Source organism: Fistularia commersonii, chromosome 17 (genome assembly GCF_037954325.1).
Source record: "Fistularia commersonii isolate RoL2024-O1a breed Wild chromosome 17, RoL_Fcom_v1.0, whole genome shotgun sequence".
NCBI classification, from domain to species: domain Eukaryota; kingdom Metazoa; phylum Chordata; class Actinopteri; order Syngnathiformes; family Fistulariidae; genus Fistularia; species Fistularia commersonii.
The window spans coordinates 16876087-16898604 of record NC_141300.1 but is presented as its reverse complement, the minus strand read 5'-3'; the positions used below and the strand labels follow the sequence as shown (position 1 = coordinate 16898604).

At 48.1% G+C, this 22518-nt stretch overlaps 1 protein-coding gene across 2 annotated transcripts; it reads right to left on the bottom strand.

Annotated features, from left to right (window-relative positions):
* Positions 1 to 167: 167 nt before the first annotated feature.
* Positions 168 to 20924, bottom strand: rasgrf1 (Ras protein specific guanine nucleotide releasing factor 1). 2 transcript variants are annotated; one of them, XM_086162765.1, is made up of 27 exons: positions 20172 to 20924; positions 16050 to 16156; positions 15545 to 15692; positions 13112 to 13204; positions 12752 to 13005; positions 12037 to 12116; positions 11766 to 11959; positions 10526 to 10635; positions 10293 to 10411; positions 9683 to 9843; positions 8714 to 8777; positions 8102 to 8244; positions 7883 to 7965; positions 7543 to 7791; positions 6110 to 6480; positions 5908 to 6027; positions 5172 to 5342; positions 4956 to 5062; positions 3773 to 3885; positions 3610 to 3670; positions 3377 to 3480; positions 3099 to 3183; positions 2784 to 2981; positions 2625 to 2704; positions 2418 to 2535; positions 2274 to 2342; positions 168 to 1498 (listed from the first exon to the last, which is right to left on the bottom strand). In XM_086162765.1, the coding sequence occupies exons 1-27, from the start codon at positions 20445 to 20447 to the stop codon at positions 1406 to 1408; spliced, it is 3771 nt and encodes a 1256-aa protein (XP_086018891.1). In that variant the 5' UTR covers positions 20448 to 20924; the 3' UTR covers positions 168 to 1405. The 2 variants fall into 2 exon arrangements, with proteins under 2 accessions (XP_086018891.1, XP_086018890.1); XM_086162764.1 differs by lacking the exon at positions 168 to 1498 and having other exon boundaries at positions 2017 to 2342.
* Positions 20925 to 22518: the final 1594 nt, after the last annotated feature.

Sequence of the window (22518 nt, the reverse complement as noted above, 5' to 3'; positions counted from 1 at the left end):
TATCTGGGAATGTTAGCTTGTTGCTATCAGCTATATTAGCATCTCCGTGACACCATAGCTGCTGGCAGGTCACCAGCGATGGTTCATCCTCGGGTTTAGGATGTTGTTGCATTTGCCGTAAGCTAACGGCGACTCTTCGACCAAAGATTCTTGAAGGCATTCCTCTGTTTTTTTTTGTTTTTTTTTTGTGTTGCAATGAAATCTCTTTTCCTTCATGAATGCCCCTGCAAAAATCCATTGATTTCTTTTTTGCTAACGAGTGGAGACACCCACTGCTGGCCATTAGTGAACCTCAGGTTAAAGGCACTTCTGCACTGGGTTCGTTCCGAAGGGAGGCGTCTGTGTCCAGTAATTTTATACAGACTGGTTGTTAATCAGTTGATTCCAACTGATCAGGTGCAATAAATCTATCTGAGGGTTTGTTCTACTGGGGTACCTAATAATTTGTCGAAAATCGTAAAAATAAATCAATTTTTGCCAGTAGGTTAGGTATGATGTGCATCTTCCGGCGGAGCCCCGAAACCCGTCATACAAGCCGGCATTTGGCGTCACAACACTTGCGATTGAGTTCCCGCCACATCCCGAACAACATTTTCAGTACATAGTCAACAGTGTAACAGTCTGTCATCAACACCTTTCAGCGATAACGCTTATATTTTTCTCCTTTTTTTTTTTTTTTTTTTTTTTTTTGTTTAAATGCAACCAAAACAAGGCACGGAGCTTTGGTTTCTGTTCAGTGTCATGCCAAGTCTGTCCCGTCAATAATATAAAAAATGGTCTGCGGTGCAAAAAAAAAAAAAAAAAAAGGAAAAATATGGGAACCTCTGCTCCAAAACAATGAGCAGAAATGAAGAAACACCCCCTTTTTATTTTGGCTGAGGAAGCACAGAGACGACTGCGGTTCAAATACGCCGAACCTTTCAGGTACAATTTAATTCTCTGTGCTCTTTTACCTGATTCGATGCATTTTTTTTTTATTTTTTTTTTTTTTTAACAGTGCTACATTGGTTGCAGAGAAAAGTCGTCGATTTGAAAACTCAAGCACGGAGAACAACGTCCGTCAGCGCGGGTGCTCAGTGAGCGCAGAGTCGACACAGTACGAGACGAAAGCAAAATAACATCATCGGCCGCGCGTTCGAATGTGAGTCCTCCGTTATTATGCTTAAAAAAACTCAATGAGAACACCGTTTCCGAAACTCCTGCGACGAGGTGGCGTCGTGGCAACCGCGATAAATTAAAAAAGAACTAAATAAAATATACACCGGCATGTACTACATCGTCAAACATCTACTGTACAGGGGAGCCAATATCTCTTAAACATGTACAATTATACAAAAAGTCGACGTGTGTGTTAACTAATGTGTAATATTAACAGAGGAAAGAACACGGAGGACCACCTTCACCATCAGTTGGGCACTTTGGGCTCAATTCTGAGTGAGGCTTCGTACATGCTTTCTTCATCCAGAACCGAGCTTCCATCCAGCAGATACTGGGCTACCTGTGGCGGGACAAGCGGCCGGAGACAGTCGGTTAAAAACAAAAACCCGGACGAAGCAGAAGGCGATCGGTTCGCGATCGATTTAACGTCCGAGGGTGACTTTAAGAGCGGCTGTGCGGGATCTGCAGGACGACGGAAGCAATAATTTTATCGTCATCCACGCCGGAAATCTCACGACTCGGTGACCCAGAACCGTCTTACTTTTGCGTTCCGGGATCAATATCGTATATGATAAATTACCGTATGTAATCATGTACATGTACAGGACTGTCTCAGAAAATTAGAATATTGTGATGAGGTTCTTTATCTTCAAAAATGTCATACATCCTGGATTCATTACAAATCAACTGAAATTTTATTATTTTAATATTGCTGATTATGGCTTACATCTTAAGAAAACTTAAAAATCCTATCTCAAAATATTAGAATATCATGAAAAAGTAAGTTTTGTTTTTTTAATTGCATTACAGAAGATAAAGAACGTTATCACAATATTCTGATTTTCTGACACAGTCCTGTACTTGGAAATACACATGCATATAAATTACATATATTTATCCATTTTTTTACATACCTTTAACTTTAATTATCTATTCTTCTTTTGATCTTTACTTTTCTTTTGATTTTTATTTTTATTATTTGCTATTTTTATTCTTTATTTTTATATAGTTCTATGTTGATTCTTCCCCACTGCTTTCAACGAAAAGCAATTTCTGATTCCGCGAACGCGACAAGAAGGTCTGGAGGTGCAGGTCACCGTGGTTAGTATGCTCACCTTTGGTTGAAGGTCAAGCTTATATGCTGTTTGCTGAAACTGCCTGATTTCTCGTATGATGTGAGAAATCTGAAAAACAGGGCAAGCGTGTTTGTTCGGCGCCGGCCGGGATCCGTGAAGACGCTCGTGCGAACGCAATCTCACCATCCTCATCTTGGAGAAGTTGACCAAGTTGTCTTCGGTGTAGTTCGGCGTTCCCTCCTCGATGAACGCCAAATCGGTGAGGTACATCCCCAGATACGGCACGCACGGGGGATCGCAGCTGCCGGGAGAAAAGCGCCGTCACACCAACGACCAGCGAGGCGGCGCGATTTATCCACCGCAAAACCGTAAACTTAAAAATGGACCCACTTCTTCAAAGCTTCTCGTAGGTTCTTGAACCTCCCCTCCGACGAGACCAGCTTCTGCAGCTTGTCGATCAGCGCTTTCGTCTGAAAGGGGGACGACGACATCATGTGACGGCGGTCTCGAGTCGGTTGGATGTGGCGTGCAAAAAAGGGCGACGGGCACCTGCTTGGAAACCTTCAGCCAGGTCTTTTTGAGTCGGAAGACGGAGCTGCGGTTGAGGGAAGACGTGATCTCCAGGACGGCGTTGTAGTTGTGCAGACAGCGGCAGATGTCGGCCACGGCCACCCATTTCTCGATGACCGCCACCCGGGTGATCACGTCGTCGCAATGCAGGATCTCCGTGGCGATAAGATTGCTTATCTTGCGGAGGGAAGGGAGAAAAAAACAAAACCAAAAAACAAAACAAGGGGGTTACACTCAATACTGGGATCAATAAAAGTTCCGGGAGATGAGACGGATTTATCGATTGGATCGTACATCGTTGAAGTGCTTTGTCGTTCTCATGATATACGGCGTCTTCTCATTTTTGTCGTTCTTCATCCAGCCTTGGCCAAAGAATTCCCTGCAATGGACGTCGCCGGAAAATCAGACAGTTACAGGACTCATTTATTTAAGCTTCCTTCCCCGCGGATAAACGTTCGGAGATACATCGGAGATCTTGTCTGTCAGATGGAAAATGTTTTCTTGATCTAAATACGGGCGTTTTGTCGTTTTCTCTCCTGCAACAGGGCCGGACGAGATGCGATGCCACTCACTCGTACGGGATGACCTTAAACACCAGGTGGTCCAGCAGGGTCAGCTGCTCCGCGATCTCCAAGGCCGAGTGATTCTCGAAGGGCTCGGCCCTCCCGGCGCCCACCTGGAAACGGGTCAGTATTACAAACCCCTCTTTTGTTTTTTCAAGCTGAAAAACCGCGTCACGAAAAGGGCTCCTGTCGGTATTTTTGATGTTGCGCATTTCCAAAAGATAGCCGGTGAATTCCCTCACCAGTTGCGTCACGTCTTCAAGCGTGATCTGATTGTCTCCGTGATCTTCTTGAGTCAGAGTCCTGGTAGAGAAAATGAAAAACCGTGCCGTTCAGACAAAACTGTCGCCAAAAAAAAAAACTTGCTGGCGGTTTATTTAACGGAATATTTAAAGGCGGGCTCACCTGATGATATTGGCTGCCGCTTTCCTCTCCTGGGTCAGCAGCTCCGGGTCGTGCATCACTTCCTCCAGGAAGGCGATTACCTTTGTTTTCAGCTCGTTGTTGCTCTCAAAGTCCTGGAATTTGTGCAGACGGCACAAACGCATGGGGAATGATTGATACTGCGGAGGCCCGGTGTTGGCAAAGTAGTGTGGTTATTTGATTTGGGGGGGAAGGATACAATGTTGTGTGTTGCTGATCATATTTACGCCGTAGTTATGTGTGTGTGTGTGTGTGTGTGTGTGTGTGCGTGCAACAACAGGTAGTCATGACGGGAATCACATTTTGCCGTTGCCGTTGAATAACATTTTTCCCCGTTTTCTTCTCAACGCAAAATACATTGCAGAAATACTACCTTGCCACCAGTTTTCTGTGTGTGTGTGTGTGTGTGTGTGTGTGTGTGTTTTTTTTTTTTTTTAATAAAGTTTCAAAAAAAATCCGCACACCAAAAGAACTCCGAAAAGAAAGATGAACACAAAAAAACGTTTTCTCGCATGATGTTTCGAGCAAACATAGGCTCTTCTTCAGATGCTAACCGCAGATGTGTGTGTACATTTTTTTTTTTGGGTTATATGTAAATCTAAATATCTATATATTTCTAAATATAATAATAATATCATTTCTATATATCTAAATCATCTTTCTTTTTGGAGCACTTTTGGTGCGCAGATTTTTTCCGAACGCTACTGAGTCAACTTTTTTTTTTTTTTTCTTCTATTATGTCGGCGCCAGGAAGGAGTACCTTTAAAACCGCTAACGTTGTACGTCAGTGCACTTGAGTGTACTTTAAAAAACTATTAGTTTTATTTTATAGTTTTCGTTGTTCTCATGTTTCTTGGCTGCTAATCTGACGTTCGTCAAGCTGAAGCAGCGCATCGATATGCTGGCATTGACTTTTAGGTTGTAGTATCGCTATTAGCACGTATATACACAAAGCATTGTGGCTGCAAAAATGGCTACAACAGCAATATTATTATCACTAATAATAACAATCGATCGTTGGCGGTCCATTGCCACGTGTGCGACTCCTGACCGACCCAAAATCAGGCAGATGAGCATCTTGACCTTCACAGATCTGCCTTTTAAGACAGAACCGTATGCGTGGTGCGACATCGCTGCGCCTTGAGTTTGTGTTGGGATGTTTTACCGGAGAGTGTTTGGACACCCAGTGTCTCAGGACATTGAGAACCCTGTTGGTCGCCGCCCGTCTGATCACAAACTCCTTGTCTCCGTTCCTCTGATCCGTCGGGAAGCCTGCAGAACACGTGGTTGACGTGGAACAGGCGTATAAGAAACCCCCCCCGTTGTAGCCGTGTTGTCCGATGACGCGAGCTTGACGCCGGCGGCGCTCGACGCTACGCACCCGTGCTGGCGAGAGACATCCTCCGATATTTCTCCTTGGTCGGGGTTCCCTCGTTGGCTCCGGCGGTGGCGATGGCGAAGGCAGAGGCGGCGGACAGGGCGCTGCGGTTGTTGTCCAGCTCCCGGCACGAGGACATCACCATGCCGTTATTGTAGGAGAACAGAGAGAACTCTGCAACGTATTAAAAAAAAACAAACACCGGGTGCTTTTTCTGCAGCTAGTAGTTTCTGCGATTGAAACAAATGAGGCGTAACATCACAAATATGTGCGACTTCCACATGATTTAACTGTAACGCTGCAGGATTGGTTCTTGTACTTCCCCAAGCTTCCATTAGGGGGCAGCGCAAGCCAGAACAAATCCGACCCTCGGTTTTCTTTCGCAAGGCCTTTGATATTCAAGATGGGTGCAGCTAAATATAGCCACCAAATATCAGCATAACAGAGGAATCAACAGATTTTCGGCAGTCTGTTATTTCAATCCCGAGAACACCGACACTGCATGGGAGGCGAGAAGTCCTCCTCCGTCGTCGTCGCCGCCGCTTCGAAAATTTTCGGGTCGATCCCGACGACGGCCCCGCGTTCGAAAATTGATTTTTGCGATGATAATACGACACAAGTTTCCCGCGAGCCGAACATCGATTCTCCCCGTCTGTGTCCGTGAAGGTGACGATAGAGGCGCCGCCGTTCGTGGCGCCGTATCGGAAAACCGCGGTCGTGCGCGCAGGACGAGACGTACCTGAGGAGTTTTTGCATTTCAAATTCTTCGGCGTGGTCGGCGACTTTGTGGGCGAGGCCTCGGGGTCGCCGTCGTCGCTCTGGTTTTGATCGTTGTCGCTCTCCTCCCGCACGGACAGATCTGCGTCGAAACAAACGCACGTCCATCAGCGTCAACTTTGACGGCGAGGCCGATTTCCACCGTTTTCCGCGTGCGGACCGACCTTGTTTGCACACCGACGTCTCCTCCACCTTATCCTTCTTGTCCTCTCCCTCGTCCGGTATTTTGCTGGTAATGGGGCTGGAGACATAGAGCTTGTTGATGTCCAGGCTGGTCTTGCTGAACGGGGACATGGAGGAGTACATGCTTGCATAGCCGTTGGAGGAGCAGCTGAGGGCAGCCAGGTCAAGAGCTTTGCCCCCGGTGATGATGGGGATGTTGAGGGACAGTTTACGCCGCCGGTTCGGGGACGAGTTCTTGGCGATAGCCAGGGGAGGAGGGGAGGAAAACTTCCGGCTGGCCCTGGGGGAGCTGGGCGCTTCTCCGTACAAGAGTTTGCTGTTCTGGCTACTCGCAAAGAATAACTCCAGGGACCTGCATCGGAAGAGGGTACATGCGCTTTAATGTGACTTCAGGACATCTTGCTGTTCGGGGTTAAGTTTAGTCTGCGTCTAAAAAAAAAAAAAGAAAAGAAAAACCCAGCCAAATAGACAACGGCTTCTAAATAATTCAGACCAGGACCGGGAGCCTCTTTCGTCGTCTAAGAGCGAGTTACAAGTGTTGCAGAAAACCTCTCCCGCTCCCTGCCACCCTTCCGACGACCTCACGGGCTCCAATAAATAGCACGGCGATTAATAGTTCATCCAGTGTTGCACTGGCTACCAGTAGCTGCCAGGATCAAGCACAAGGTCCTGACCCTGGCCTTCAAAACCACCTCAGGAACAGGTCCAGCATATCTGACCGAAGTGATAAGACCTTATGTTCCCGGCAGAGAGCTGCGTTCCTCTGATACAAACCTACTAGCAGTACCTTCTGCTCGCTCTAAGCGATCTCAGGCAAAACTGTTCTCAGTTCTACTACCTCAGTGGTGGAACAAACTTCCGGAAGCAACCAGACTAGCATCATCTCTCTCAACCCTCAAGAAACAGGTAAAAACTTTTCTCTTTCAGGACTTTTTACTGCACTGATGCCCCAGATCGGGTTAGGCAGCAAGTTAGGCTATGCAGTGTGTGTGTGTATGTTTGTGTATGTCTTTGTCCAAAAAAAAAAAAAAAACTCACTAACCCAAGCTTACTGTTCTGTATATTTCCTGCGCATCACGTATTTGCAAGTGTATTTGCAGTCCTTATGTCCTCTATTGTAAGTCGCTTTGGATAAAAGCGTCTGCAAAATGCAATGTAATGTAATGTAATAGCGCGCACGGCCACTGCCGACACGAGCAGCCAAGTGCCGCGAGGGCGTGGGCGCAGGGAGCTCCCCCTCCGATCCGAACCCCGTCAGTATTTCACACTATGGATCCTTTGCGCTCCCGAGCAGACCGAGGGGAGGCCGGACTCGATTATTGGCCGGGATCAATAAAAATGGCCATAAAGGTTGACGCGAACAAACAAACAAACAAGCGGCGGCGAGGCAACGTGTCGTCCTGAGGCGATTTACCGCGCGGGGATGGCGCTGATGGGCTTCTTGTAGATGGTGATGAGTTTGTCGAGCACCACGTCGGCGGTGGTGAACACGCGATAGGAGTGCAGGAAGGTGTTGAGGAAGTCGATGGAGAGGAATCGCAGGTCGGTCAGCCTCTCCAGCAGCCGCTCCACGCTGGCGTAGCGGATCTGCAGCACCTTGCAGGAGTTCATCATCTTGCTGAAACGGATGTCCACGTCGTCGCAGTACAAGCTGGAATCGGACCTGCACGCGAAAGTAGCGCCACAAATACAAAACGGCGTTATTTTAGCGCGCGTCCGCTGCTCGAAATAGCAGACAGATACTCAACCCCTACTTGATCATCTGCGGAACTGTGACTTTGGAGTTGTCCTCAAAGGCGTTCATCATCAGCCCGTTGCAGCGGATGTTGTCTATGCACTGCGGGACGGAGGAAACGCGAGCAAACAGCGGTAACGGAAAGCATTAGTGACTTCTGCAATATGCGGGCCCTCCGCTGACATTCTCCGCCACTTCTTCGAAAAGACGGGGGAGACCGTGATGCGTGTTGACGTGCCTGGCTGATGTCACTAGTCCACGCCGACTTCTCCTGCCTGGAGGAGGCCACCAGGATGACTGTGAATGACTGGCTGTCCTTTGGCTCCACCACAATCTTGAAGTCCAGGTGCTCCATGTCCTGCCCGCTTTTGTCTGATTTGGCTGGGAGGTAAAGACAAAATAAACAAAAAAAAAAAAAAAAATTACACACACATATACAGATATATATATATGTGTGTGTGTGTGTAATTTTTTTTCAATATTGTAGTTTACGTAAAATACTACTTATGATATAGTTTATGATATACTGTTCATATAGTAAATGATATAGGGATCTAAAAATATATATGTAAAAATTGGGAAGAAATTATAGTTATAGTAAATTATAACATTGTTGTCATGTCAAGTCTCAAATATTTTTTATGCATTTGATTATACACTCCCCATACTCACATCCATCAAAGAAATAGTTTTTTTGTTTTTAATTTAGTTCCATAACCTGATAGACTCACATGGAGAAAAGGAAACCCCAACTATCTCTACTAAAGGCACAAGTCTAGCAATGTTGCATCATGCAAAACAAAATGCACCGAGTGCATATTTGCATAAGACGTAGAAATAAAACACTCACACTCGTCGTCCGTCCCCTCGGGTTCCTCCATGAGAGTGCAGTCTATGAGTGAAACTACTCCGTTCTGCAAAACATCACATCTGTTTAGTTCTTTCTGCTTTTTTTTCTGGACCTGCTTGAGTGCATGTAAGGATTTAAAAGCGATTTTCCGCTTGTGAAAAATCCCACCGACCGCAGACGTAGACGTGTAAAAGTCCAGGTGTGTTTTCTCACAGAAAAGTTTTCAGTTTCAATTTACACTGTAACTGATACAAAAGTCCAGTTAGCATTAATGCTAAAGAGCTAACTGTCTTTCCCGCCAGTCGAGTCCCAGTTAATCTGCGAAATGACCCTCCCCAGAACTGCAAGTCAACGTCCAAACATAATTATTTTATTTAGTTAGTTTTTTTTTTTTGATCGATTTACTTCAAAATAACAAACATATTTTTTAGACACAAACGTGCCTCGGTTCATGCCAGCCTCTGAGGCCAGAATAGATCATGTGACCTGGTCCTGCCTACTCCAACCCTCCCCGCCCATCACTTGCAGCTCCATCCTCATCGGCTCCTCCATGATTCCCTGCTCCTCTTTTAAAAACCTCTCGCTAGATTTCACACGGCTCCAACGGCCGCTGCCTTTACCCTGTTGAAATATCCTGCCTCTCACCTTCGGCGTCCTTCGTGACGCTGCAGCATCGTAGCTTATTCAATCTCGCCCACCTCTGCCCCGGGGATACCCGCACACCTCCCGCTCGGTCTTTCGGGCGTACATTATGCAATCTCCTCACGCAAAATGCACTTTTGCGATTATCGATCGATGACATCGGGGTTAAAAATGTCAAACCGAGTGATGCGGTAGGAGTGTCTGCAACCCCGATGAACAGCAAAAAGCCGTCAGCTAATCCCCTCCAGCGCTTTGCGGGCCCCGGCAACACCGGCGTGCTGGAAATAAGGCGTCGCTCCTCTGCTGGCTCAGCATCGCGGTGCCCACCTTGGTGAGATGAAGCTTTCCCCCGGAACCCCTGGTGCAGATGATTAAATGCTTGGAGAAGAGGAAGCACTGCCTCTCCCCCTCCTTCTTGAGAGACAAAGAGCCCAGTCGCCCACGGGTTATCTTGCCCTTCTCGCTCATCGGCACCTGGATAAGAGACCCTGGATGTGGGAATAAAAGAGTGTGTGCAAATAGAAGGTAGAGACACGAGATAAGAGCAGGGGTTAGAAAGGGGAAGAATCAATGGGCGCCTTTTTTTTTTTTTTTTTTTTTCCGCTGTTGTTGTTTGTCTTTTCATCCACATTAGATGAAATAATCCAACATTTCTGGGTTTTTACTTTCCCATCCATCACGTCCTTTTGGGGATATGTGACATTTACAGTCCCGGATTCATCATCACTTTGCCTCAGTCGGTCTAATTAGATTTGTGAGCGAAAGGCTCTTCCCGCGGGGACGTAAGCGTTCCACCCCGAGGGAGCGATGAGTCTTTTTTTTAAAAAAAGCTCACGCAGGCCCTGAAGACGTGAGATCAGGCCGTCTGAGAGGTGACAGGGGACGGCAAATCCGCCTCTCTTTTTTTTAAGAGCGCGTCCGCCAAATTGGCTGTTACCTTGTCTCACAAACGTCTGGCTCGTATCTAGGAGAATCTCGCAGCCTTCCACGATCATCCGCTCTATCGCCAGGTTCTTCCTGATGTTCTCCGTCTCGCTCACTTCGTCGTGCATGATTCTGGAGAAACGTCACAGTCGCGCCACTTGAATGCTGCTTATTTTTAGCGCGGCGTTTTGTTCACACTGCATTTTCGCTCATTCTTGCGGTTTTTCGTGGATATTCCGAAGGTACCTGGAAAGCTCCTCCAGCTTGGACTTGGCGTAGTCCAGACTGTTCCTCTCAATGTGCTCGTGGGGCGTGTGGGCCAGGAGTTCATGAAGCGTGAGAATGTAGCGGGGAATCTTAACAGACAACAACAAATACCCCTCAGTTCGCACGCGTGAATAAATAACAACACGCAAAATAACACGTCCCGATGCGCGCACACACAGTTAAGTGGATCAGAGGTGAGCAAAATCTACACTCATCAGCAAAAAATTATAATCAGCACAGCCGGCAGGAGGCTGCGGCAGAGCGTGCTGTTGCGAAACTGCACGCCTTGCCAGAAAGCAGCCATTATCAAAGAAATAAAAAAGAAAGAAATAAACACCAGAGGGATATTCGAAAGCAAACACAGACAAATGCCTGCTGTTTATGTTGTCGATTTGCGACGCTTCAATATGGGACACGGAGGAAGCGGGCGGGACCGCGGAGCCGAGTCCGGACGGACCGGGACGCCGACCAGACGGCAGCAGAATTGTGCGGGGGCGCCTTGAGCTGATTATTTTTGGTAAAAATGGTTTAAAGCGCAGCTCGGCAGCGCGACTGAATTATCAGGGAAATGCCTGTCCCGTCACCAAGCTAGCAGCTAGAGGTATTAGCATACGGTGTTTGATTTTAGGGCAAAACATGAACAAAAATCACGGCTATATTTGAAGCCCAGGTTGTGCAGGTCGCCATGTTTGGAGGCTTCCCATTGGCTGTTTTCCTTCCAAATCCCACATCTTTTCCTGAGTCCCGACAAACAAATTAAAAGTTCACCGCCGCCGACTCAGAAATGACCTCCTGACACGGCGCTGTCCATCCAAAAGATTTAACACCATGACTTCAAATTTCACGTTATCTACGAGCCAACTGGGCCTGAATATTTCATTCATTCGTTATCTACACCCTTTTTCCCGCACGACCGTCACAAAATTTTTGAAAGATGCAACCATCCACTCGCTCATTCACTTGTTCATTCACACATCGGCTGCATTTAAGAATCTCCAGTGAACCCGCTGTAATATTGTTGGGAACTGGAGAACCGGAGGAAACGCAAACTACCCGCACTCTTGCTGATGAAGCTGTAAACATCCAGAAAACGTTGCGTCCGGCCAGTTTTTGTTAAAATCACCGAAGTACGGCCGCGAGGTTCAGAGACAGTCGACAAAATCCGTCTGCGGTTTCGCTTCAGAACGTTTGCGAACGTGGCCGAGACGAACCAGCTCACCTGAAACATGGGGTAGGTGAGGAACGTCTCCAGGGTTCTCTCCTCGCAGTCGGGCTTGGCCTCGTACTGCTTCAGGAGCTTGTCGAAGTCCCGGTTCTGCTTGCAGTGGGCCAGGATCTGCAGGCTGTACTGGTGGTTCCTCACAAACTCCTGGTAGATGTTGAGCATGGGCAGCAGGATGTCGAACAGGTCGGCTGGCGGGAGACGATCACGCCGCGTCAACAACACGGAGCGTTTATGAAGCGTCGGAGATTTGAAAAGTCGCTCTTACCCAGCACGAGGGTCGGCCAGCTCGCTATTCTGGCTTTTAAACCTTGATAGAATATCTGATGTAAGAACATGATGGTTTCACTGAAAAGCAAACAAACGACAAGCAAAGGGTGAGAAAGCGCTAAACGTAGCATCTAACGTCAAACAAATCCGTTGAAGTTGGCGGAGGAAACGTGACGGGCCGGCGGAGCTCAGATGTGAATCGGCGAATTTGCGAGCCTGAATTTGCCCAAAGAAGCACGTGGGCGGGTTTTTATCGGGATAATGAGCGTGCAGGGCGGCGCGGCGGCGCGGCGGTTAGCGCTTCCGCCTCGCGGCACAAAGGGCCTCGGTTTGCTGGCCTGGTTTTTGCACGTTCTCCCCGTGTGCGGGTCGGTTCCTCCGGGTTCTCTGGTTTCCTCCTGCAGTGCTAAAACGAGCAGGAGGTTCATTGGAATAAAAACAATGGCGTGAATTAGCGAGCGAACGTCTCATTTTGTAGTCCTGGTATTTTCACCCAGTGACAGTTGCGACCCTAAAGTATCTCGTATTTGGCGTTTGGAGGGATGTGGGGGAAATCTTGGAAAAGAAAAAAACACGGGAACTCGTCGAGCGTTCGCCCTCTTTGTTATTTAAATCGCGCCGCCGAGCTTTCGGCCTTTAGGATGATTACACGTCGCGGGGATAATCGGCGAAAGTGCTCTGCGGGATAAAAAAAAAAAAAAAAAGATCCGAACCTGTTGAGAAATATACTGCTGACGTCGTCGTGGGTGATGGGCGGCTTCTTGGAGCTGGCCGCCATGCGCAGCGGCCGCAGGAAGTTGTTGACCAGGATGTGGAGCTGCTGCACGTACTCGGCCTCCGAGTCCAGCATGCTGAACACCACCTGGTTCCTCTTCCTCATGCTCTCGGCGTGCGGCGAGCGGATGTAATCCTGGATGATGGTCTTCCACTTCCTCCTGCAGATCCAGCCGCGCAGGAAGCTCTGTACCTGCGGCGGAGCGGAGTTTGTCTTTTTTTTTTTTTTTTCCTTAAAAGACCGGCCCTGTCAACGGCCTGATGTTCTCTAATAGTCGCGGCGGGGAATCGTGCTTTACTTTTTTGATCTTCTTGATTTCCGAGTCGTCCTCGGTCGGGGCCGCCGCGGGGCTGGCGTGGATCTTCTCGTTATCTTTGAGCAGCCCGGCAATCTGCCAAGGAGGCAACAACCCGAGAAGAGCAACCACCGGCGGTTACACACTTCGCTCCTTCTCACTTACTGTATCAGCATGTAAACAAAACGGCTGAGTCAACGGGGCAGCACCTGTCAGCGCCGTCAACACTGACTCAACTCGCCGTGTTCACTTCGCGGCGGTCTCGGCATCACCGTCTACTTACTTTGGTCATTTAAATGGAATATTTACCAAAACTGCCCTTGAATGTTAACGGGAGGCAAGCAGGCCGCCGGAAAAAAAAAAAAGAAAAAGAACAGTTTGAAGTGTTTTTTTTTTTTTTTTGGTCGACGGCAAAGAGAGTTAATTGTCATCGCATTTCATGTGAGAAGCGTGTCAGGAAAAAAAAAAAAAAAAAAAAAAAAAAACTGCGCTCATGCATATTCAGCGCGCAATTTGATTTCAAGCGTTTCGAATTTGCACATTAAAGTGAAGCGGCTATTTGATGTGAAGAATGAAGCCGTCCTATCGGAGGCGTTTTTTCGGAGGGGGACGTGCAGAACCGACCCCCGACCCGCCGCCCTCCCTGCTTTTCACAAATAAGAGAAATAATCAAAACAATCTATCATTTTCCCGCCGGCTCTGTGGTTATTTGTCGCTCCGGCAGGTGAAAATAAACTGGAGGGCAAAGAAAAAACAAACGGGAAAGCGCCTGTAGCGTGATACTAGCGTGCCGTTCCAGGAAGTACGTAGATTTGTGCTTGTAATTTAAAAGAAAAAAGAAAAGAAGAGGGGCGTGTTAATAATAAGGTCACGGCGCCGCTTTACGAGTTCCTCTTCAGACGTGACTTAAAATGATCTAAACGTTGTATTTTTTAGCCGGAGCTGGTTTTCAAACTGCACGGTTTCCTCCAGGCTAACCGCTTTCCTCCCGCAGACAAACATGTGCAATTGGAGAGCCTGAATTACTCTGATGCGTGAATGTTTGCATTTCTCTATAATACGTTGGAATGGGAGTGAATGTTTGCACAGAATGTCTCTAAATGATGTATGAAAGCGTGGGTGATTGTCTCCTTGCAAGTGTTTCTACGTCTCTATTTGACATGTGCCTGCAAGGGTATTTGAATTTAATAATACATTTAATAATTGCATGTCTCTATATCGGATCTGGGCATTTTACGGCCACGTCCGGCCAGTTTTGTTTTTTTTATCCGGCCTGCCAAACTATTTTCTTAGTATTTTCAATCCATATTGAATTTAGAAACTCCTTTTTTTTTTTTTCCTTTTGTTTAACTGTGTATGGATTATTACGTACAGAATAATGTCGGTAAATTTATATGATCATGAATGATTTCAAAGTTGAAATAAAATGCCCAAAAATTCAAATATTTAAATTGCAATTTTCATTTGGTTCAATTTACATGATGCCTTGCTTAAAATATTAAAAAGGAACTGTGGCCCGCCAGGATTATTACGTACAAAATAATGTCGGTACATTTATATGATCATGACTGATTTCGAATCAAAATTCAAATATTTCAATTGCAATTTTTGTTTGGTTCAATGTACATGATACCGAGCTTAAAAAATTAAAAAAGAACTGTGGCCCGCCAGGATTATTACATACAAAATAATTTTGGTACATTTATATGATCATGAATGATTTCAAAGTTGAAAAAAAATGCCCAAAAATTCAATATTTAAAGTGCAATTTTCATTCGGTTCAATTAACATGATACCTAGCTTAAAAAATTGAAATAAAATAATCGCCCACCCCTGCTCTAGATGAGGAATGAGCAAGCAAGTAAATGTTATATATCTCTGTATCGCGTGTCAATGAAAGGATGAATGATTTTACTAGATTACCAGATGACTTTTGGTGCAGAACGTCTCTATGTGATTGTTTGGACGAGAGAATGAGAGGGTGAATATTTGCACGTCTCCCGAATGAAACAATGACGGTTATATGTCGATATGATTTGCGAAAGAGCCTTCACGGTTGCATGTCTCTGCGGGAATATATGAATTTAATAATGACCGTTATATGTCTCTATATGATGAATGAATGAGCAAGCGAATGGTTATATATCTCTATATGAAACACCGACGACAGGATAAGCGATTTGGATGATGAACGAGTGAATAATGATGTCGTTGATGTGTGTGATCAACCTACACACACAAGAAAAGGGATTCTGTAAATCAACATATCATTTTTAAGGATTCGCCTGAAAAAAAATATATTTTGCGGTCGTCACGATGCGGCGCAGGTGGCGAGACCGCGTTGACAGCGTGAATCACGAGCGGTCGGCCCGATTCAGCGGTGAGAAAAAGGCCCGAGCGGACGAACGTGGACGGCGGAGGACGAGCGGATCCTACCTCAGACTTCAGCCTCTCAATCTCTATTTCCCCATCTTCTATCTGTTGTCGAAGTTGCTTAGCAACTGTTTTCTCCGTCTCCACAATCTGGAGCAGATGAAGATACTTCTGCATAAGAGTCTCGTGCTCGTTGGCCAAGTTTCTGTAACTGTGAGACGCGCACACACACACACACACACACACACACACACACACACACACACACACACACACACACACGGTTTGTGTTGTAGCTGGAGAAGCAAATTTCACATCAGTGTGTCACATCATGGCAGTCCTTTTTCTTCTTCTTCTTGTGAACAATGCGTTTTTTTTTTCTTCCTGGCGTTTTAGCCCCAGTTATTGCATGAAACCATGGCAACCCCCCCCCCCACACACACACACACTCACACAAACACACACGCACAGCAACCCAGTGCATAATGCAAAGAGGACTTACCCTCCGCCGACTAATTCTACTTGGATTTGCGGCGCTACTGTCATTTTCACAGGTGTGTGCGTTTACCTGGCGTGCGATATGGCGGCGACCCACTCGTCGCAGTCCTTCACGTCCTCCGTGCGCAACTCCAGCGCCTTTTGGTTTTCGTGGGTGAAGCTGACGGTGAAATAATACTGAAACAAACAGGGGAGGAGTTCTGGTTAAAAAACATGGCGGCGTAATGAGACCATGGGAAGGAGAATCGTCTCCTTCTAGATAAATCTGTTTTTCGGCGGCTGGACGGAAGCCTCGCCGCCGCTTTTATCTCTCCGCGTTTGTTTCACCGCCTCACTGCCGCAGACATTAAGCGGATGATTTAAAAGCGCGCAGGGCCGAGGGAAGCCACATCCTCCTCGCCCACCGGTGCAATTGATGGGAGCTCGCCGGGGGAAGCCTCCCCCGGCTCGGCTCCCGGGACGTCTCCGCTTCCCAGGAGGAAATGCCATAAGACATGGAGGCCAATTACATAACTCTGCAATACCTGTTTCCTAGCAACTCCGGTCAATGTGAACATTTGGGCTTTTTTTTGTGTGTGTGTGTGTGTGTTTTTGTTGGGTCACATGGTTTTCGGATGAGCGTGCGGCGAACGGTAGCGGAGTTGTGATCAAGCGTGATTTTGTTTATTTTTATTTTTGTTTTTTTCGTTCTGTCGCACAAAGCAGACACAACTTCACGAGCACCCCAAGACTCTTACATAACGTTTATATTTCTAACACAACTAGGAAATATATATACATATAATCCAGTGCTCCCTGGGATACACTGCTGGGAATGATTTTTAACGTTAAAAATTGATTATTTCAGCGCTTCCACCTCACACAAAGAAGAGTTTAACTGTTGTAGCTCAGCTGTTATTGTCACTTTGCTCATTATTTAATCCTGTATATTGGAAAATATGGAGACTTTTTTTTTTTTTTTTTAAGATGATACTCCTACACTTCAGAATTTTTTTTTTTTTTTTTTTTTACATGTATTTTCAGATTGTCACTGTCATGTCCTTGCAGAACAATTTCCCAAGCATGGGATAATTAAAGTACACGTGTGGAGTCTCCATGTATCTGCACGGGATTCCTGCCGCAGTCCAAAGACGATGTTTGCATATGATGTGTGAATGAGAGGGTGAATGGTTCATCTCCATCAGTGGCCCGGTGATCCAACGGACCGGGGTGAACCCCACCCCGGTCCGGGGTGAACCCCCAATGAGAGCACCCAGAGTGCAACCCTGAGTGCAGCGGTATAGATAATTGATGAATGAATTATTTTACATCTACAACCAAATGGAATCGAGGACCGTCTTCGTCTTTCTTTTCTCGCGTCTTTTTTTTTTTTTTTCTGAACGATTCACGCTAATGCATTATTCATTCGATCATTCATTATCTATACCGTTATTCCGAGGCTGCCGAAGCATCGCGCGAGCGGCGGGGATGGAGACACACAACATTCACACGTCATACGAGACACCTTGGCAATTTAGGGTCTCCAATGAACGTCCTGCTGGAAGAAATAGGATTTAAAACCCGTGCAGAAACGGGAAGAACACGGTGACTCAGCACAGAAAGGCTCCCTGTTGGAAACAGACCAGGAACCGCCTTGCGGTGAGGCCGGAGCGCTAATTCCGTGGGCCGAGCTAAGTCATTAGCGCTTTGCTAATCGGATCTTTATTGTGTTCGAGATACTGGCGGTGGGGCGGCGGGGGGGAGGGGGTGTTCACGGGGATTATGTTCGAAACTTGGGGAGGAAAAACCAAAACGTTACCCAATAGTTGTCAGGAAATTAGGATTTTTCATAAAATTAGCTTTTAACTGCGTGCTGGGAATCCGACGGCTTCATCCGCAGTGCTATGAGAATACTTCCTCTTTTGATGCAGACAGTATAACTTCATTTGTGTATACATTTTAGTCCATTCTGTTCCGTTTCTTACACCTGATCCAAATCCTTCTACAGCGTTTCTTTTTTCACGTCATGATTGATTCCAGCTCCCGCACGGAGTTTGAATTTCTTATGGAGAAAAGCTTTTAGAATGCCATTTAAAAGAAAGAAAAAGAAAACGCGGACTTCCGCTGGAGGGGGGTTTGACACGCTTGGCTCCGGGCTCGGGGCGCGAGATGTTCAACAGGCGTCTTTCCACCTGCAACTGATCTTTACTCACAGCTGACTGCCTTTCCATCTTCACATTCATTAGGTATTCATCCTACTGTCAAAGAAAAATCTATTTCTGGCAGGGAGGGATGCATATTGCTGTGGTTTTCCCTCGCGATCCCTCGAGGAGGGTTTGGTCTGAGGTGATGTTCGGCTCGCTCCTTCTTCTACCTAAATGATATTTATGGCTGAGTCATGCGCCTTAGAAATCATCAGCGCTATTAGCGGGCCTGAAAGTGCAGGAAAGCGAAGAGGCAAACTCGTGACATTGACACACAGACGCTCTTTTTGTCTCGAGCCGCCGCGGTAAATAAAGTCTGCCGACTGATGGTTTCTAAATTTACACAGCAGTTCTCGCGCCTTACATAACGGGCGGCGGATAAACGAATGCGCCGCAAAAAAAAAACGGTAAAAAAAAAAAGGAATTTCCCGCACCGTGGCGACACGCTCGAACCCATTTTTGGCCGGGTTTGGTCTGCCCTCGCCGGAGGAGCACGTGGCGAGAGCCTCCGCCGTTAAATCCGCAGCGCGTATCGGACCGCCGCTCGCCGCCGAGCAAATCGGCACGTCGCCCGCTTCGGCGCGGCCCTGCGGCTGAGCGCCGCGGCGAGCGAGCCGCGCTCGCTATAAATGGACCCTGACCCCTCCGAGGTACCGCCGGGAACAGATTTAGCCCGGATACAGCTCGCGTCGATAGGGACACGCGCTACTCCTCTGCCCCCCCCCCCCCCCCCGGTTACCCCGCCTCTTCCACGCCAGCATCACTCTTTAGGATGCAAAAAGGGGTTGCCATGGAAACCCCCCCGGCTCAGGCGCATTATCGTTTTCACACTAACTGCATTTGAGAAAAAAAATACAACACGGGCATTATGGTGGGTTTTCTGATATGAATTCCCTGAGGGGGAGGGGGATGCGGTTTTGGTCTTTTTTTTTTTTTCTAAAATCCACACATTTGTTGGTGAATTCTGCCCCGAGGCCGGGCCACCGCAGGTACGCTCACCTCTGAGCGACACGGCGGCGCTGACGTTCTAAAAAAAAGGAATAAATAAATAAAGAACGAAAGGTTCTGCTTGGTCAGCACGAGGGCAGCTGTTCACAGGAGAGGACCGGCCTTCGCTTTGGATGGCGGCCCTGCCTGCAGAGCCGGGATCCGAGCCCGGAGAGACCAGAGGAGGCGGAGGGAGGGGGCTACATCTTAGGTTCAGACGTTTATTCACCACAAACGCGCACATATCGTTTGCGCGATCGTCGGTTTTGTAGCGGTTGTCGCCAGGGGTCGATTCGGGGGGTCGAAACGGCGTGTCGTTCCCGCTTGACGGGAATCACGCGTGGCGGCTGACCCTGCGGAAACCAGGGGTGTGCGTGACCTGCGGTGAGACGGCCCCGCGCGTCACGGCCACCCGGCGTCGCCTGCTGTCGACAATATCAGCAAACTGATCATTATGTAATCCCGCTCCTCCGGATCGGCTCCCACTAATCAATGGAGGCTTTACGGCTTCTCGCCGCTAGGGGGCGCTGTGGAGCGCACAACTTTTGATCGCATCGGGGAAGGGGAGTGCGTTTGTGCGTGCGTGTGTGCGTGCGTGTGTGTGTGTGTGTGTGTGTGTAAAATGAAAAAAACAAGGGAAAAGAGCAAAATGCACCGGAAGTGGCGTGGGGTAAAGTAACGCCAAGTGCTGCAGCCTCAGAAGGAAAATGCGTTAATATTGTTACCTCATCCATTAATACCACGCGTGGATTACATAACGCGCGGTACGGCAAACCTGAACCCCCCCCCCCCTTCACGCACACACACACACACACACACACACACACACACACACACACCAGCTTCTGCCGCGTTGCGTTTGAGGTCACCGAGAGACAGACGCGGTGCGTTCAGGGAACCTCCTGGAGCGGGACGCGTACAAAAAAAACAACAACACACACACACACACACACACGCGCGCACACAGATGGATGCAGCAATGTTGTGTGCACTCTCTCGCACACGCACACGCACCCTCTCACCTGCTTTTCAAAGCACTCCTTGGCGGACAGGGAGGGTTTGGGCGAAGGCGCCCTGTCGCAGATGCAGCCCTCCAACAGGTACAATCCCGAGGGCCGGGAGCTCGACTCGTTTTCGAAATAAAACAGCATGTTCTGCAGCAGGGCGAACCACTTGGTGTGCCACTTGGTGTTGTCGGAGCTCTTCTTGCTCAGACAGCCGCGCCTGGTGCCGTCCTTTTTGGCCAAAAGCCCCAGGTAGGTGACGTGGCCGTCATTGAGCCGAATTCCCTTCTGCATTTTGGCGAGGAGACGTCGGCTGCCGCAGGGCGGATCGCTCGTTACATCCTTTCTCCGGTCGCCCCGGAGAGAGAGAGAGACAGAGAGAGAAAGAGAGAGAGAGAGAGAGAGAGAGCGAGAGAGGGGGAGGAAGAAAAGGCAAGACTTTTTTTTTTTTCTCCCCCAAATGCGTACCTCTTAGCGGCCAAAAAGAAAAAAATCCCGTTCCGATGCGCTTTAAGCGCAAAAAGGCGCGGCGGCGCGCAAGTCCAGCGTCCTCAGAGGCTCCACATGATCCCGGGGTGGAGAAGAAGAAGAGGAGGAGGAGGAGGAGGAGGAGGAGGAGGAGGAGGAGGAGGGTGGGGGATTAAAAACAAACAAAAACAAACAAACAACGCCAAAAAAAAAACAAAAATCGCCCTTGGAAGATGATGACGCGGAGGTTCGCTCCTTCTTCGCAGGAGATCTCCGGCGAAGCGGCGCAGCTCTGCGCGGAGCGAGGCGGCGCGGGGAGGAGTCACGTGACTCGTAGAGGAGGGTGCTGGTGTGTGTGTGTGTGTGTGTGTGTGTGTGTGTGGTGGGGTGCAGATTTCAGATTTCAGGACCGCGGACAGCGCCGCGCCGCAGACACAGATCCGACCGAGCCGCGGTGCGGCGTCCGGATTCCCGCAGTCTGACCCCCCCCACTCCCACACACACACACATACACACACACACACACACACACACACACACACACACACACACCACTCCCACGCAGAGCCTCCAGGCAGACCTGAGATAACTCCGGTGTTAACCCCCCCTCCAAAAAAAAAAAAAAAAATCAAGAGGATAAGCAAATGAGATCACCCCCCCCTCCCTCACACACACACACACACACACACACACACATTGCGAGATGTATACATTTCCAAAGCACCTTTTTTTCCCCAAAGTTATCACGAATCATTTTCCAAGTCAACAATTCTTTTTCTTATAACTTATACTCTCATCATTAACAGTCGCTGTCAGACCACATCTGAGTGTGTTAAACATTTGGCGATGAGAGATTCTGATTGTGATGACCTCATGCAAAGTGCACGTGTTTATTTTACACACACACACACACACACACACACACACACACATGATATAAAACACGGGACTTCCTTTCGTTCATCGGATCAGGTTCAATCCACAGATCGCACTGAATTGTCAGAAGATAGAAACATGAATAAATAAAAACAGGATACACAGGTTTGCTTTTTACGGAAGTGAAAGCACGATAAAGCCGTTGTCACGCGGCAGCTTCACTTTGTCACCGTAACATGAAATTCCTGGTGTGATCTTACCACACGGGGCTCCGTCAGAACGAAGCGGTGATTTATTTGCACCTTCTTCCTTTCCGTATGGCCGCTCCCTCCAGGGTTCGCCGCAGCCAATCACCCGCCTCCGTCCAAGCCTCTGCTAGCTCACCAGCTAGCTCCACGTCCTCCATAAATCCCGCCCGGCAGCTCCGGCCTCGGCGTCCTTCGACCCAGATCTTCACCATCCCTCCTAAGAACGCGTCCGAACCGTCTCGGCCTCCAGAACGTCCCATGGTCTCGTTCCTGATGCCGTCGGGATCTTCATCTCTGCTGCCTCCTCAGTCTTTCCCCCGTCCTTTTCACTTCCCTGTCATTCTGGTACACTTGAATCACCCCTGATGCTTTTCTCCACCAGTTCCAACCTGCTGGCACGTTTCTTCACGTCTTCTCCGCCCTCTTCACGGCTCTGGACTATTCCCCACCTTCTTTACCTCCAAACCACCCAACTTAGCTCCCTCTCATTCACGTACATGTCTTCTATCTTGACTGACCTTCCAAGTCACACCTCCACCTCTCTAGATGTTCCTCCACCTGCTCCCTGCCCTCACTGCAGATGTCATCCCCCAAAATTGAAACACACTCAGGCAGATTTGCGTGTGAGGGGACGGCCGCCGTGATCCGTTGTTCAGATTGAAACAGGTTGCATTTTGTTGTAATGCAAATAATAATAGCAATATAAGGCATATGACAGGGTGCCAAGAGAGGAGTTCCAGTATTGTATGGTGAAGTCTGGAGGGGCAGAGAAG

Coding starts and splice junctions, on each gene's coding strand:
- rasgrf1 (XM_086162764.1), bottom strand. CDS start 20,447: ATGCAGAAGGGAATTCGGCTCAATGACGGCCACGTCACCTACCTGGGG. Junction 3,481..3,609: donor TTGAAGACGTGACGCAACTG/GTGAGGGAATTC, acceptor ACCCGTTTCCAG/GTGGGCGCCGGGAGGGCCGA. Junction 2,982..3,098: donor CGACAAAGCACTTCAACGAT/GTACGATCCAAT, acceptor TCCCTCCGCAAG/ATAAGCAATCTTATCGCCAC.